At 36.7% G+C, this 14,709-nt stretch overlaps 1 protein-coding gene across 1 annotated transcript; it reads left to right on the top strand.

Annotated features, from left to right (window-relative positions):
* The first annotated feature begins 2,011 nt into the window (after window positions 1-2,011).
* LOC128173365 (mucin-2-like) lies at window positions 2,012-14,159 on the top strand. The gene is made up of 4 exons (XM_052839047.1): window positions 2,012-2,334; window positions 6,987-7,311; window positions 7,433-12,520; window positions 12,656-14,159. The coding sequence occupies exons 1-4, from the start codon at window positions 2,128-2,130 to the stop codon at window positions 14,026-14,028; spliced, it is 6,993 nt and encodes a 2,330-aa protein (XP_052695007.1). The 5' UTR covers window positions 2,012-2,127; the 3' UTR covers window positions 14,029-14,159.
* The last annotated feature ends 550 nt before the right edge of the window (window positions 14,160-14,709 follow it).

Raw genomic sequence — 14,709 nt, 5'->3', positions numbered from 1 at the left:
ATAAATTTCCCCCATAAACTAATCACTTTCTGTGTTTGTACAACCACATATTTAATAGATTATTGTATTTATAACATGTTATAGCAACAATTCAGAAACCGCTTGTCATAATGACAAGGTTATGGATTCATTAAAAAAACCCACATTTGGGAGTTTTATCCTAAAAATAGAAAATGAATTCGTGTCTGATTTAAGTAAACTGTGTTAATTGTTTGAAATGACTAACAAGTGTTTGTTAAGTCTGACATTTTACAGTGTAAGTAATTAATCCAGCCTGTCCTCTGGTTTTCATTAGGTGTGACGTCAGGAACAATAACATCTAATGAAACATTCAATTTTGTCACTCAATACCATCCTCTCAAATTTACAAATCTTAAAGTTTTTCCATTAAGATTCCCTTAGCTTATAAAATAAGGAAACATACGTATTATAATTAGCCATTTTTCAAATGTCAGATATTTAAGAAGACATCTGACAAAACTACAACTCATCTTTGCTAGTCTTAATTTTAGGTAAAAGCTATACTTATTGCGAGTTTTAATCCTTACAGTATCAAATTATGCCTCATACAAACCGATGTTTTTGTCGGATTCTTTCACCAAATAACCGCCGACATTCGGATTACCGTATTTTCAAGAATAATTTGATGTTTGGAACAGAGGAACGTACAAATTCATATAAAAGTAACGCGTAAGATTTTAAAATAACACTTCTCCACAATCGGAGTAAATTGGTATAGACAAACATGTATTTAGGTAAAGTAACAACGCTGCTCTTTAATGAATAAAACGCACATAGTGACCATTCGCAGTTATCTGAATAAAAAAATGGTTTTTATTCTAAAATGATGTTTTCCTAGACCTTTCTCTATTTGCATGGTCAAATACGTGCAAGCTTATTTCATAACTGATTGTTTTGTTACTTAAAATTTAATGCAACTTTAATTGCTCTTTTCATTGTATCGTAATTTTTTCACTTGACATGTTATGTACAATAGGTAAGTGTTACATTGCATAATGATGCCGCAGAGTTTGCATTTTAAAGCAGACTGCATAGGATTGTCTACCCCCCCCCCTCCTTCCCTCCACGGCGTTACTGGAACCCTCCCCACACATTACGGAGACACTACAACAGCTATGACTGTCAGGCCTGGGCTGTGTGTACGACCATGACTATGATCGTATATGTCTGCCATTGATAACCACAGTTAGATCGTTATGATGATGAATGAATTGCTGATCAAACGATTATATTCTCTTTATACTGGGTGAGAACAGGGGGCGATTCTATATATTGTACATCTATTGTTTTGAGTAAGATGAGATGCTATTTACCTCTTCTTCTAATTATATTAATACTTTGTTTATTAGTTATATATATATATATATATATATATATATATATATATATATATATATATATATATATATATATATATATATATATATATATATATATATATATATATAACACCGTAGGAAAGGCATCAGTTTAAATCGGGAAATCTGCTTTTTGTCCAGGGATTTTATCTTTTTAAGTATTATTATTATTTGTATTTATACATTATCTATTTTTACATTTCTCCAGGCTCCGGATAATTCTGTTCTAGGACCAGTGCGCGATTCGTCTTATTAAAATTATGACACGTCCATTTATTGTATGCAATTTGTGTACAAATGAAGATGTTAACATAAAATTAATTGCCATTCCTAATTAATTTTCATCAAAAAATGCAGAACAAAGCCCGCAACAATAGGCTGTCAAAGCTGTGAGTATTATACAGTGCTTTGCTGGACTAGTTGCATTTTTTAATATTCAAAAGACCAAAAATTGAGATATAAGGAGCATTATTACGAAATGGAAGAAAAATCTCTACAGGAAGTTTGAATGAAAGAAAAACGAATATACCTTCCATGCTTCACTTGTTTTGAGAGCTGTCAAGCGTCAGACATTAAAATTGTACCTCTTTTTAAAAACATCAAAATTTGCATACGATGTATTCATCCGCGAACCGCTTGAACACCTAGAAGCGGGGTTCTCGTTGACATGGTCTGAAACAATGTGATAGTTTTCTGAACTTTTATTTTCGAGTGAAAAAGTTTCATCTGTTTCAAGCTTGTCATTTGAATGGATTGTCCCCAATATATTTGTATTACCAATAGACATATTTTGACCATGGGTGCGTTTTTGCTCCTTTTTTTGTGTTCAGTACAAGGATTTAGTAGTGCAGTGCAAACTTACTCAGAACTTATTTACCCTGTTCCAAGACACAAAGTTCGGAATTTAGAGAACCCCGAACCCCAGCTTTCGCCAGCGAGTTTTCAGTGTTCTAAGGTTAGTATTAGTAGCGATTTGTGTATGTGTGTGAGCTATTTCCTAGGTTATCATACAGTCTGTGACTAATTATATCTATATACGTTGAGATTTTTTTTAAACGTTGGTGTAAATTTACGAACATTTTATTTTCCTTTTTAAATTGTTGTAGTCTTTACAATTTGCTGCGAATGCATTTTGGTATCATTATTATAAATACCCCGGTATTAATTCTAGAATAATTTGACCAATAAAATCAAATGCCATATCAATTTCAATCTAAGAAATAAATTGTTTTTGTTCGTTTTCTTTGAGCGACTCAGTTGGGATTAAATACATGTGGAGAAAAAGTAGTTGTGAAGGTCAAAAATCTAAGGAAAGGCCGTGTCTACAGTAAAAAAATTAAAGGAGATTTAAGATGTTAATTTTTTTTTATTTTTTAATAGCAATGTTAAAGTGTTTGCCGTTGCACGATTCAGAGGTGACGTTGATTTAGTTGGCTACGAATGAAAGTTGACAACTTTATATGAATATCTAATAATTAAATGGGGTGGGGGCTAAGTGTTGTAGCAATAAATAATATTAATTTCTACACACGCTTTTCTTGCCATTTATGAAAAAAATAATGTAAAATGTACAGTAATATTTGGTAATATACGTTCATTACTTTTATAAAAGGTGTGTGTAAATAACTGCATATTGCACACTTTGTCTGTAAAAGTATTAATAATGAAAAAATGGCAATTTTTCATAAAAAAAGTAAATAAATGTATACCTACGACTATCCAATTTGCAGTTAGTGGAAGTGTATATTAATTAACGTGTATGTAAAGTTAAAAGGAGCAATATTAATGTTGGAATGAATATGTTGCTGTCAAATCAAAGCCTGCTGGAGATAAATGAGACCAAAGGACACGGTTTAATCAGATGGAATTAATTTACGAATAAACACAAGTAGTTTCATTATTGAAATGAAACCTACATTTTATATTGACTTAGAGATCCCGTAACTCTGAGTTACATTTTAGCGATACATCAGTTCCAAAGTCACTCCAGTCCTGCATGTATTCGTGGGTTTCGTTGATTAATCCGCGTGCAAATTTCACAGTAATTAACGTAAAGCATGCGGTCTCCAAATTGATGTACACACTAGTTATGTGTCAACAAAGGTTGTCACAGATGGACATTTTAGTCATATTTATTATGCAATATGGTTGCCTACTGCTTAGAATTACAAATGCTTTTTTTAATAAAATCGTCGTTTTGGAAAGCAAAGTTCTGAATGTGTTTGGGATAAAAATGAAGCAGTGCAACTCTGAAAACATAAATTATTCAGCCTAAAGTGTCGCTGGTTACGATACATTATGTGTTCCAACCCTCTGATTTAAAGAATTACATAATCGTGACAACACCGATATTTATAAGGTCCTGCAAATTAAGTCTTACTCTCTTGAGTAAGTATACTTGAATTTTTCAAGCAGTGAATCCAAAATTTGCAAAAAGAGGTGCTTGCGTTGATTTATTTGTTCACGAAATACCAATTTGCCAGAAGAACTGAGTCGGTCTTGACCATTCTTTGCATTTTATGAGATGCAAAACCACTGACTGTACAAGAATAGTCCCCAACTTCGTATGGACTATTCTTGTACATTTATTTCTCAAAAAGCGCTTCTCAGAATACACTATATAGCTAGTGAAAAATATACATTATTGTTTTAGATAGGTAATGAAATGCACAGCTGTACATATAAGGAATAAAAAACACATATTAGAATGGCGCAAGCGTGCAAGTTTTTCTTTTCCTAAGTGTATATTTAGATAAATATTTAAATTTCATTTCATAAAAACCCCAGCGTCACTTGTTGAATTTCAATGTGTGACATTTACCTCTGCAGGAAATTTAATTAGTAAATTAATAAAGGATGAAGTGGGCCCTCTGTCTTCTACCAATTTCTTTTTGAATTATTGCTGGCTTGATGAATGAATTTCAATTAAATCCGTGACCCGACTTTTTAAAAATATTTTAATGATCCGGCGACAAACGAGGAAATGAAATATTTCATATACTGGTTCATAGGACTCTGTAAAAATCAAAAGGGTTTAATTTCTTCTTCATCAAATGGAAATAAGTGTTTTTGTTATTGTCTTGATGATATAATTACTACCATACATCACTGATGCTGACTTTTACAACATTTTTAAATTGTACGGCTCTGTACCAGTAATTTGGCGCTAAATTAATTATAAATAATGATTCTTAATTGGACACCACAGCTGACCTTCTGATTGATCTATGGTCTTAAGTTTATTCGTAGGCTTTCTTATCATAAATTAATTTTATTTAATTGTATTTAAAATGTAGTTTGATAATTTAATTCTTTATCATACTTTTTAGGAATTCAATTTGCTTCTTCAAAGGTTCACAAGAAAATCTTATATGTTTAAAAAGAAGTAAAAGTTTTTTTTATTTATTAATCAGAAACGACGTACTAAAGATAATACATGTAGTTACTGATGATGTAGTAATACTCCGTATCATAACCGGTTTCTGTATTGGTGTGATTAAAAAACATTGCAGAGTTTAAATGTCATTGTAGAACAAGCAAATAAAATACAATTTTCATTTATTTAAACAGATGGACTTTTTGTTATCAGCTTTCTATTTAACGGAATCATCTCTCTCTCTCTCTCTCTCTCTCTCTCTCTCTCTCTCTCTCTCTCTCTCTCTCTCTCTCTCTTGTACAGCACCGAGAGTGCAGTTCGTGACATTTCTGATCCTATATGTACTGTGGCCGAGGGGTGTCATTGGTGGTAACATTTACATTATGCCGATCAGGTTAATCCATCAATGTATTGATTCTCTTAAAATTACTTACGTACGTACCAAAGATTTGCTTCACCAAGGCCAGCAACGAGCCAATAAGAGCCCCTACAGACAGGGCATGTCTTAAAAGTACTTTCCGTTTCTGAAATTACATGTACAAATGACAGATATTTGTACATTATATCTGTATGATCAATCTTTTAACAGCATAATAACTCGATATATAAAGATTTCATCGATCATGTATAAAATATAGAGTCACTTTGAGTATTATCGAATAGTATTGTCAACTTATCAACAGAAATAGAGCTACAAGGTATATTGTACATCATATCAATTTGATTATGTCATACCATCATGAAGACATAAATCAAATTCATTTAATTTAATTCAAAATAAAAATGAGAAGAAATAAAACGAACACTATTAAGTTAAGTTCATGCGTGGTACAAAGGGCGAGAGGTCTCGTAATTGCATATATTTACGAGTGCGTGAAGGTTGAAGGAGCCGATCTGTGTTCGTCCAGGCTGTGATGAGAATGTTAACGTGTGCGGGTCACAGCACCTCAGATTCCATTTTACTTGTAACAGTTTAACAGTGTCACCAAAGACATGCATAGGTCAGTCAACATAAGCATCCCCTCATCAGATGTGCATGGACAACTCGGTGAAAAAAAAACCCTCGGGGATTTCGTTCTGTTTGTTAAAATTCAACACGATTTTTATGTTTTACGTTGGAAAAGGAAATAACGATGTGTAGAAATACCGCAAACATGACAATAAAATGAGAGGCGATCGGCAGGTTGTGTTTAAATAGTAGTTGGCTGTATGCTATAAAAGAAGGGACGTTGATCTGATATGGCGTCACAGAAATAAAAATTGAGATTGTGATCACTTTTCAAAAATAAAGTTGCAAAAATTAAATCGGGCTCACCGTTGTAAGCATGTTGAGAGTTAAAACGATAGAAGGAAAAGAACGAATAAAAACTAGTTTGATCAACGTATTATGAAAAAATGACAAAATTAAAGTTTCTGCTGGGGAAAAGGGTTCGAATAACCTTCATCACATCAGAATTCATTACATGAATACCAGTTTCAGTTAATAGGAAGAATTTTCAAAATACTCTGTTCATAGAAAAAGATATGATGGATAAACATACGATAATTGAATTTTTTCTGTCTAAAATAAAAGCGTTGTTATATAATTAACCTTTGCCTTGTATCCTTAAATTCCTCCTAAGTATCATAAACTTAGTCATGCATTTTGAAAATAAAATTTATCGAAAATTAATAAAATAGGCATAAATAGGAAAAAATATCTGCTTTTATACCATGACCTTGTACAGAATCAATAACAATGCTAATTATTTCTATTTTTCCCCCACAAAGAAGAATGTTATCATTTTAACACAAAACACAATACAGCACAGTTGTAATTAATTCATGACTATAAATTATGTATTGAATGTCAATATTCTATCTTAAGAGCTACTAGTATTTCCGCCAATTAATTAATTTGTATAATTAGAATCAAAGTAAAGCGACATACACAGGTATTGTAATGTTGTCAAGGGACAATTCTTTACATCCTTTGAAAAACCAAGCCATTTTATACGACTACAATGTACTTGTATTTTAGGCAAACCGTTTTTTCTTGGTTCGATAAAAGTTTATCACTAAAATCTCACAATCCCACACAATTAAACAGACTTAATTGTAAAAACACCAATGCATCATTTATCAACTTTCATCTCAGTATGTCATTGTAATAATATCTTCTTTCAAAATTTACTGGTAAAATACTCACCAAAAACGTGGACTGTTTTACTACATCAAGCTTTATGTTACAGGGTGTTCCATGTGGGTACTGTGGCCCCCTGGGAAAGCCAGTAAAGCAATACTCATATGTGACGCGATACACGGAAGGAAGTGACGTACAAGTGTCAGCCCTCGTCAGTGACGCACGTAAAGGATCCATTCAGGTTTCCCTCTGTGTCCGCAATGACTCGTCGAAGAATGAAAACGAGGCTTGTGTCCAAGACATTCAACTGTATATACCCGAAACAGATGATGTCGAGGTCCCCGTAATTCCATCCAAAGAAATATCATTCAGTGCTAGACTACCGGCAGGAGTAACCTGCCAGAACTGTATTCTAAGATGGAGTCTAATCGAAGGTAATACTACATATACATCATTAGATAATATCAAGCAAACATGTAACATTTAGATAAATCTAACTATTCCGATAAAATTACTATAAATAATGTAATAACAATACTTATTTTTCATCTACAGCCGACCCCTCCTGTTCTGGATGTACAGTGACCACTATAAACTGTGCTGACATTGCTATTGATGCGCGCGCACTTCGACGAAAACGTCAGTCTGGACCAAAGAAATCCAAGAAGAAGACAAAGAAGACGAAGAAAAGCAAGATGCCTCTTCTTCCACCACTTCGCTCAAAAAAGACGACGGCCGCTCCAACCAAATCTACAACCAGGGCTGCTCCATCATTTTTTGAAATGGTTCAGCAAATAGTTGCGAGACAGGAAGTTGACCCAAATCTACAAAGTAAAGGATTGAATGTCATAAGAAATACACAACCACCCCAAAACCATTTTGGATCAACCCCTCTGTATGTGACACCCAAAGTAAATCCAACATACCCTAACAAACCCCCAGTTCCAAGAAGACAATCTAGGGTGCATGTTACCCCTAGCCCACCGGCGTATGCGAATCTCAGAAATGTTCCAAGTATCCCTCATAACAAATACGTCCGACAGAACAATAAAAGGCAACATCAGACAATGTATTCGTCTGGTGTTAATACTTTAGAAAAACCCGAATTTCGTGATAAAGATGGTATCATTCAAAAAGCTGCTCCATCTAATGCTTTTCTTGCAGCTATTCGTCGCTTTAAGAAAGAAAAGATGGGTTTAGATGAGATGATACACAATGACAAACCACAGATGGGAGAGTTTCATGATAATGTAGACATTACACGCGTGAAAAAAGTAGAAAAACCAGGAAACCTCATACCATCGGATAATGCTCTGGTTGACAAAGGGAAGTACCAAAAAGGAATGTTGCCTTCCAAATACGATTATTTTGACAAAACACCAAAAACTCAAGCACCAAGAACTACCACTAAGAAAACTACTACTAAACCAAAACCCACAACAGTCGCGCCAACAACAGTTCGTACAAAACCACCGAAGAAGGAAGGCGTTAGAAATTTAGCAAGAAATACGTTTTTAGAAGCTATAATGAAATTAGCTGGTAATAAGAATGTGAACTCAGGGAGTATCCAAAGCAACGAACCAGCTTATTCAAGCGTCAATGAGATAAGTCAAGTCAATAAAATAGTTGAAAAGTCACAGAGTAAGCAAACAGACACCAAAGATTCTTTCATGCAAGCTATCAAAAAAGTAGAGCCCCAACAGAGAAAAACACTTCAGGAAACTCAGAACATTCAACCTAAAAGACCCACAACCGAACAGTTTTCGACACTTTCACCTACCAGTAAGTCAACACTGAAAGCAGCAACCAAGAAAGGCCTTTTACCAAAATGGGATTCAAAAAAATTCAAAACGACAAAATACACTACAGCATCATCTACCGCGCAGTCGACTTCTTCTACAACAAAATATACAAAAGCACAAATGTCTACTAAATATGACCCATCATACGAAACCACAACAGGAATAAATGTATACAGCCCACAAGAAAACCCCCTCCCGGATGTCTTGCCAATGGAAGATAATCCTTATATGAACTTTTTTGTGATTCTTCCCCCAATGGATAAAGGCGAAAATGAGGGAACAGCATCCGAAACAACGGTGCTTGTTGATACATACCCTGCAGAGGATTTTACTTCAGCAAGTACAGTCAACAGAGATTTTACACCACAGACCTCATTTAAATCAACACAAAAACCCATAAAAACACCTTCTCAAGCAGTAGATTATACTCCGTCAAAGACAACCCTCCAACCAACCTATCGTACACACACAACGCCAAAAGCGGACGTAAATTCAAAAAGTTTTATAGAAAAAACAAGTAAAAAAATGACATCATCTTCTGGGCTGTTAGGGCGTCTCGCTATCAAGGACACTACCAAAACTACAAAGACAACAACGACCGGAAAGGTCACATCTCCAGTTGATAGTCCATCCCAAGACCGATTTACACCACCACTGTCAACCGACAGTTCGCTGTCTACAATTGAAGAGTCGCTTAAAACCAATAAAGTTACACCATCTGATTCCTTACCCTTTGAAGAAGGAACCAACCAGTCAAAGTCTTCTCCATTTCTACCAATGAAAGAAAACGGCGCACAACCAAAGACAACCTCAAGTTCAACCACAACACTTAAAGCTAATAATGAAAATGTAGGTTTGTTAAACATGGACTCGCTCAAAACCAATAAGGTTACACCTTCTCCTTACTCAAACCCTAATGAAAGAACCAAACAGTCAAAGTCTTCTCCATTTCTACCATTCATAAAAAACACCGAGCAACCAAAGACAACCTTAAGTTCAACCACAACGCTTAAAGCTAAAAACAAAAATGTAGGTTTGTTAAACATGGACTCGCTATTAACCGATAAGGTTACCCCATCTTCTTACTTACCTTCAGATGAAAGGACCAAACAATCAAAGTCTTCTCCATTTCTACCATTCAGAGAAAACACTGAACAACCGAAGACAACCCAAAGTTCAACCACAACACTAAAAGCTAAAAACAAAAATGTAGGTTTGTTAAACATGGACTCTCTAATAACCGATAAGGTTACGCCATCTTCTTACTTACCTTCAGATGAAAGGACCAAACAATCAAAGTCTTCTCCATTTCTACCATTCACAGAAAACACTGAACAACCGAAGACAACCCAAAGTTCAACCACAACACTAAAAGCTAAAAACAAAAATGTAGGTTTGTTAAACATGGACTCTCTAATAACCGATAAGGTTACGCCATCTTCTTACTTACCTTCAGATAAAAGGATCAAACAATCAAAGTCTTCTCAATTTCTACCATTCAGAGAAAACACTGAACAACCGACGACAACCCAAAGTTCAACTAAAACACCCAAAGCAGTAAAGGAAAATGTAGGTTTATTAAACATGGACTTTAAACCTAAATCACTCTTGGATAAGTTACCAGTGTTTCCGAATAATAACAAAATATATACTGCTTCATCTAGCACAGTTTCGTCTACAACACAATTACAAGAGGAAACCCCTTTGAATGATGTTTCAGCACTAGCATTCAAAGAACTATTTGAGCCAAATAAATTTAAAGAGTCACAGAACAAGATAAAGGAGAACGTTCATTCAACATTAACGACCCAGAATATACCATCAACATATGTAACAAAAAATACAGCGGGTTCTGTTGCTAATAATAACCTTGAATCTACGCAATCAAGTTCTACATCACAACTACATGCGGAAATGCACAAAAACAATAATAAGATACAAAGTTATGATTTGCTAGATAAAGAGTTACATGATAAAATGTTCGATTCTAAGACAAACACAGGGTCATCTGTGCCAGTTTACTTGGACACAATTCATGCTGATATGTATAAAACTAAACCTTTAGAAGAAGAAAGGAAATCAAATTTACCTTCTCGAGAAAAGACAGCTCCTATGGAGGAAAAGAATCTCGGTGGATTACTTCCTTTATTGGAACCAATGACTGAGAAGAAAAAATCAGGATTTCTTCTCCCTATGCCTGAAATGCCAGCCAAAAGTTCTGTAGACTCTCGTTCAAAATCAAAATCTTCAATGATAACTGCAAGAGCAACTGTTACGCAGTCTCCCCCTACGTCACCTTCATCGACTTCAACACAAACAACACGTACTAGTACAGCTCCTTTAGAGTCATCGTTAATGGAAAAGATGCGCGAGATACAGGAATTACAATTGCAAAAGCTGCAAAGAGAAATTGAAAATCTGAAAATGAAGCTTTTGGAAATACATCAACATGCAATCACCTCAAGAGTTCCGATAACAAAACCTCGTACAACACAAATGCCAACGACAACGACAACAACAACAACGCAGAAGCCAACAACTACAACAAGCAAACCAACCACACAAAAGCCTACAACAACCACCACACAGATGCCAACAACGGTAAAACTGACAACACAAAAGCCAACAACAACAACAATAAAACCGACAACTACAACACAGCCAACAACAACAACAGAACAGCCAACAACAACCACACCAAGACCAACAACAACAACAGAGGAGCAAACAACCACTACCACTGAAATACCAACAACCACTACCACTGAAATACCAACAACCACTACCACTGAAATACCAACAACCACTTCGACATATATGACAACCACAACAGTTCCGACAACAACGACAGAATCAATAGCTGTGCTTATGAGAAATTTTCTTAAGATATTCCGTCCAATGCTGTACCGTGAACTCCACATGAGTCCACAACAGCGTGTAACAGAACCTGCTATCATCCCAATGACGATGGTCAAAAGAACAACACGATCTCCCACTTCTACAACGTGGACAACTCAGCAACCAACGACTCCATATCCCACAACAACTGAGGCTCCTCCCACTACATACTCTCCTACAACAACAACAACGACGTATTCTCCAACAACAACAACAACAACTACCACAACAACAATTACGACAACGCCCGAACCAACTACAACGAAAACAACTCTCTCAGAAAAACTCATCCTAAAGCAACTGTTGATGGAACACCATCCAGACGTATACAACCGTCTCTACAGGACACAAACACAGGGCTTGGCTAAGTTGGAGACAACAAAAACAACATCTTATCCAACCACAGATCCTCTAACCACTGGTATTGACCCTTACATGGAACTCATGGAAATGGCTGACTTAACTTCATCACCATCAATATCTTCATCAGCAACGACGTCGATGAGGACAACAAAACAAACAACACAATCAACTACAACAGTGCCAACGACAACAACACCACAACCAACAACAACAACAACTGTTTACACTACACCATCCACAACTACAACAGCCACCACATCGAGACAAGTCACCAACACGAACAAAGAGACTACCGCCCCCCAGACTGACAAGGAAATTAGTTTCTATGAGTTCTTGGAAAAGGCAAAACTTGCAAACATACCAATTCCACCCAAAATCCGCGAAGAACTTCAAAATGTTTTTGAAAAGAGCACTACAAAATCGACAACCACTAGATTCACTACAAGAAGGCCAAATGGGCAGCCCATCCCAGTTGATCCCATGCTTCTTGTAGATTTCGATACACCTAAAAAGCCAAGTCCAGTAAGGCGGTGGAACCCACCTGCACCAATCGAGATATTCAAGGTTCAATCGACAAAAGGTGGGTTAAACTTTCAGTTTCAGTGATAAGGGGAAACATACACATACACTTTAGTTTGTCATATATCTATTTCAAGAAATCTAAGATCTTAAGTTGAAAGACGCTGTAAATGTGGTTTTTTTTTCATTTTTTCAGCATCTACAACACCACGTCAAACTACAACCACCACTCGGAAATCCACCACTGTCACGCCTGCACCAACTACAACGAAGACACCGATTACCGAAATTCTTCAGAAATACAGAGAGATGTACGAACAAGGAGTGGACAAGCAGAAGATTGTCCAGGCTATCTTCCAAAACATCGATATTGATACACTGATGGAAAACAAGGCGTTATTCAACGACATTCTTTCTCCAAAATCTTCACCGCGTCAGGCTAACTACAGTCCGTCAACCACGCTTGGGTATCGGTTTGATACTGAGCACAACTACGGACCAGGTTCAATGAACTATGATTCTCACAACTACGGGCCAAGTGCTGTACGTAATCAGAACATGATTCAGTACTCGGAGCGGCAGTCCAACAGGGACGGGTCCCCAGGCCTCAGTGCATACGACAACAGGGTGATGGGAATTCCCGTCGTACCCTTCGATAGCAAAAGCACAAGTCAACCATTCCGATTTGCCCCAAGCTTCAGAATGGATGCCCAAGAGCCCGTCGGTTGGCCATCGCAAGTAAACGATGTGCAAATGCGAGAGTATATCAACAATGGCGATGTATCGGCAAACAATATTGACAAGAATGGATATGGACCTTACGAAACTATTCAGGGACAATTCGACTCTGTCGCAGCGGGAAATCAAAATTCAGGATTTGTTTCAAACAATAACGAGGGCTATCATCCCAACACACGTCCGCCTGTGTTACAGCTGGAGAATACTGTGGCTACCAGACACAGCGGTCTGAGTGGTCACAACCACGGGCCGCTCGTCGTGGGTCCCAGCGGTTCTCTGATGGACCTCGGCATGGTCAACAAGTTACATAACGCTGAGCGGCCGGGCGGCGGGGCTGTCATCATGTCCAAGTCTCTAGGGGCAAACATGGTCCTCCACGCTCAGGACACCATCGGAGGAGGGGTGGAGAGCGGCACCCTCTCACAGAATCCTCACGATCTGGGTCCTCAAGATTTTACGATGAAACGCCGCTCGGGATCCCTGTCCAACGCCGCGGGGCACACAGGCGGCAGTCATCTGTCAGCACCCGGCGCCTCACTCTCCGGGGAACGCTTCAGACTAAGAAGAAGCACGCGCAACCATTACCCTGACCCCCACAGAAGGAGGGAGTACATGTTAGAGGAACAGTACATCGTGACCGAGGGCGGCAAGCTGACTTGTGCCGCCGGCGAGGAGCTCCAGTGTGTCGGCATTGGTGAGTTTAAAGACGTTGCGGGAATAAACTGGTTCTGTCTGAGTATGTGTGAAGGAGACAGATGCCCGCGTAATAAGTGTCAATGTGGCTGTAGGGATCAAAGTACAGACAAGTGGCGGCCCCTATCGGTCAAGTGATTGATGATGTAATCCATGCATGCTTGGGTCGGGGCGATTCAAGTGTACTGTTTGAATGACTTCATTGTTTGTTCTGTTATGTGTTACTTTGAAAATAAATATACCTATTTTTGTTTAATGTTGTCCGCCTTATGGAGTAAAACCCACTTGATTTATTTGTACCTGTAAATTCATAATTGTTTTAATTTTCTTGTTCAAATCCTTTAAAAATTTTGTAATATACACGACATCCCGATAAAATATTTAAATTTTATTTTGAAACAAAACACTCCTGATGTTAATGTCAAATTAAAACAACACTGAAAAATAAAACCGAGGTCACACAGATTGTCCCACACACGTATTTTTATAAACACTTCCGGCTTATTCTGATGCTTTATGATACGGTCAGGCATGACCTGATGAAATTAAAAAAGACATTAACATACTATAAATATGACGGAAACAAGCAAGGAATGAAGTAGCCTCTGTCACATTAAACACACCTCAAGTTGTTAATTATCTTTTTCTGCTTCAAATATTTTGTATACTTTTTAGTCTGTGTTAAGATATTTCTGCAGCACATTTGGACGATTTTAATGAAAATACACATTCCTATGAAAAAAAGTAAAATCAAAATAGATAAAAAGGAAGGTATCCAAGATATCTTCATTGACATATTATCTTTTTAACTCTGAAATA

Source organism: Crassostrea angulata, chromosome 2 (genome assembly GCF_025612915.1).
Source record: "Crassostrea angulata isolate pt1a10 chromosome 2, ASM2561291v2, whole genome shotgun sequence".
In the NCBI taxonomy this organism is placed as follows: Eukaryota; Metazoa; Mollusca; class Bivalvia; order Ostreida; family Ostreidae; genus Magallana; species Magallana angulata.
The sequence above is the reverse complement of the archived record's forward strand: the minus strand, read 5'-3'. Positions and strand labels throughout refer to the sequence as shown.

What these genes read in the sequence shown, in the direction of transcription:
- LOC128173365 (XM_052839047.1), top strand. Translation starts at nt 2,128, where the DNA reads ATGGATTGTCCCCAATATATTTGTATTACCAATAGACATATTTTGACC. An exon ending in CGAGTTTTCAGTGTTCTAAG is followed by an intron (nt 2,335 to 6,986) that starts GTTAGTATTAGT and finishes TTTATGTTACAG; the next exon opens with GGTGTTCCATGTGGGTACTG. An exon ending in CAAGGTTCAATCGACAAAAG is followed by an intron (nt 12,521 to 12,655) that starts GTGGGTTAAACT and finishes TCATTTTTTCAG; the next exon opens with CATCTACAACACCACGTCAA.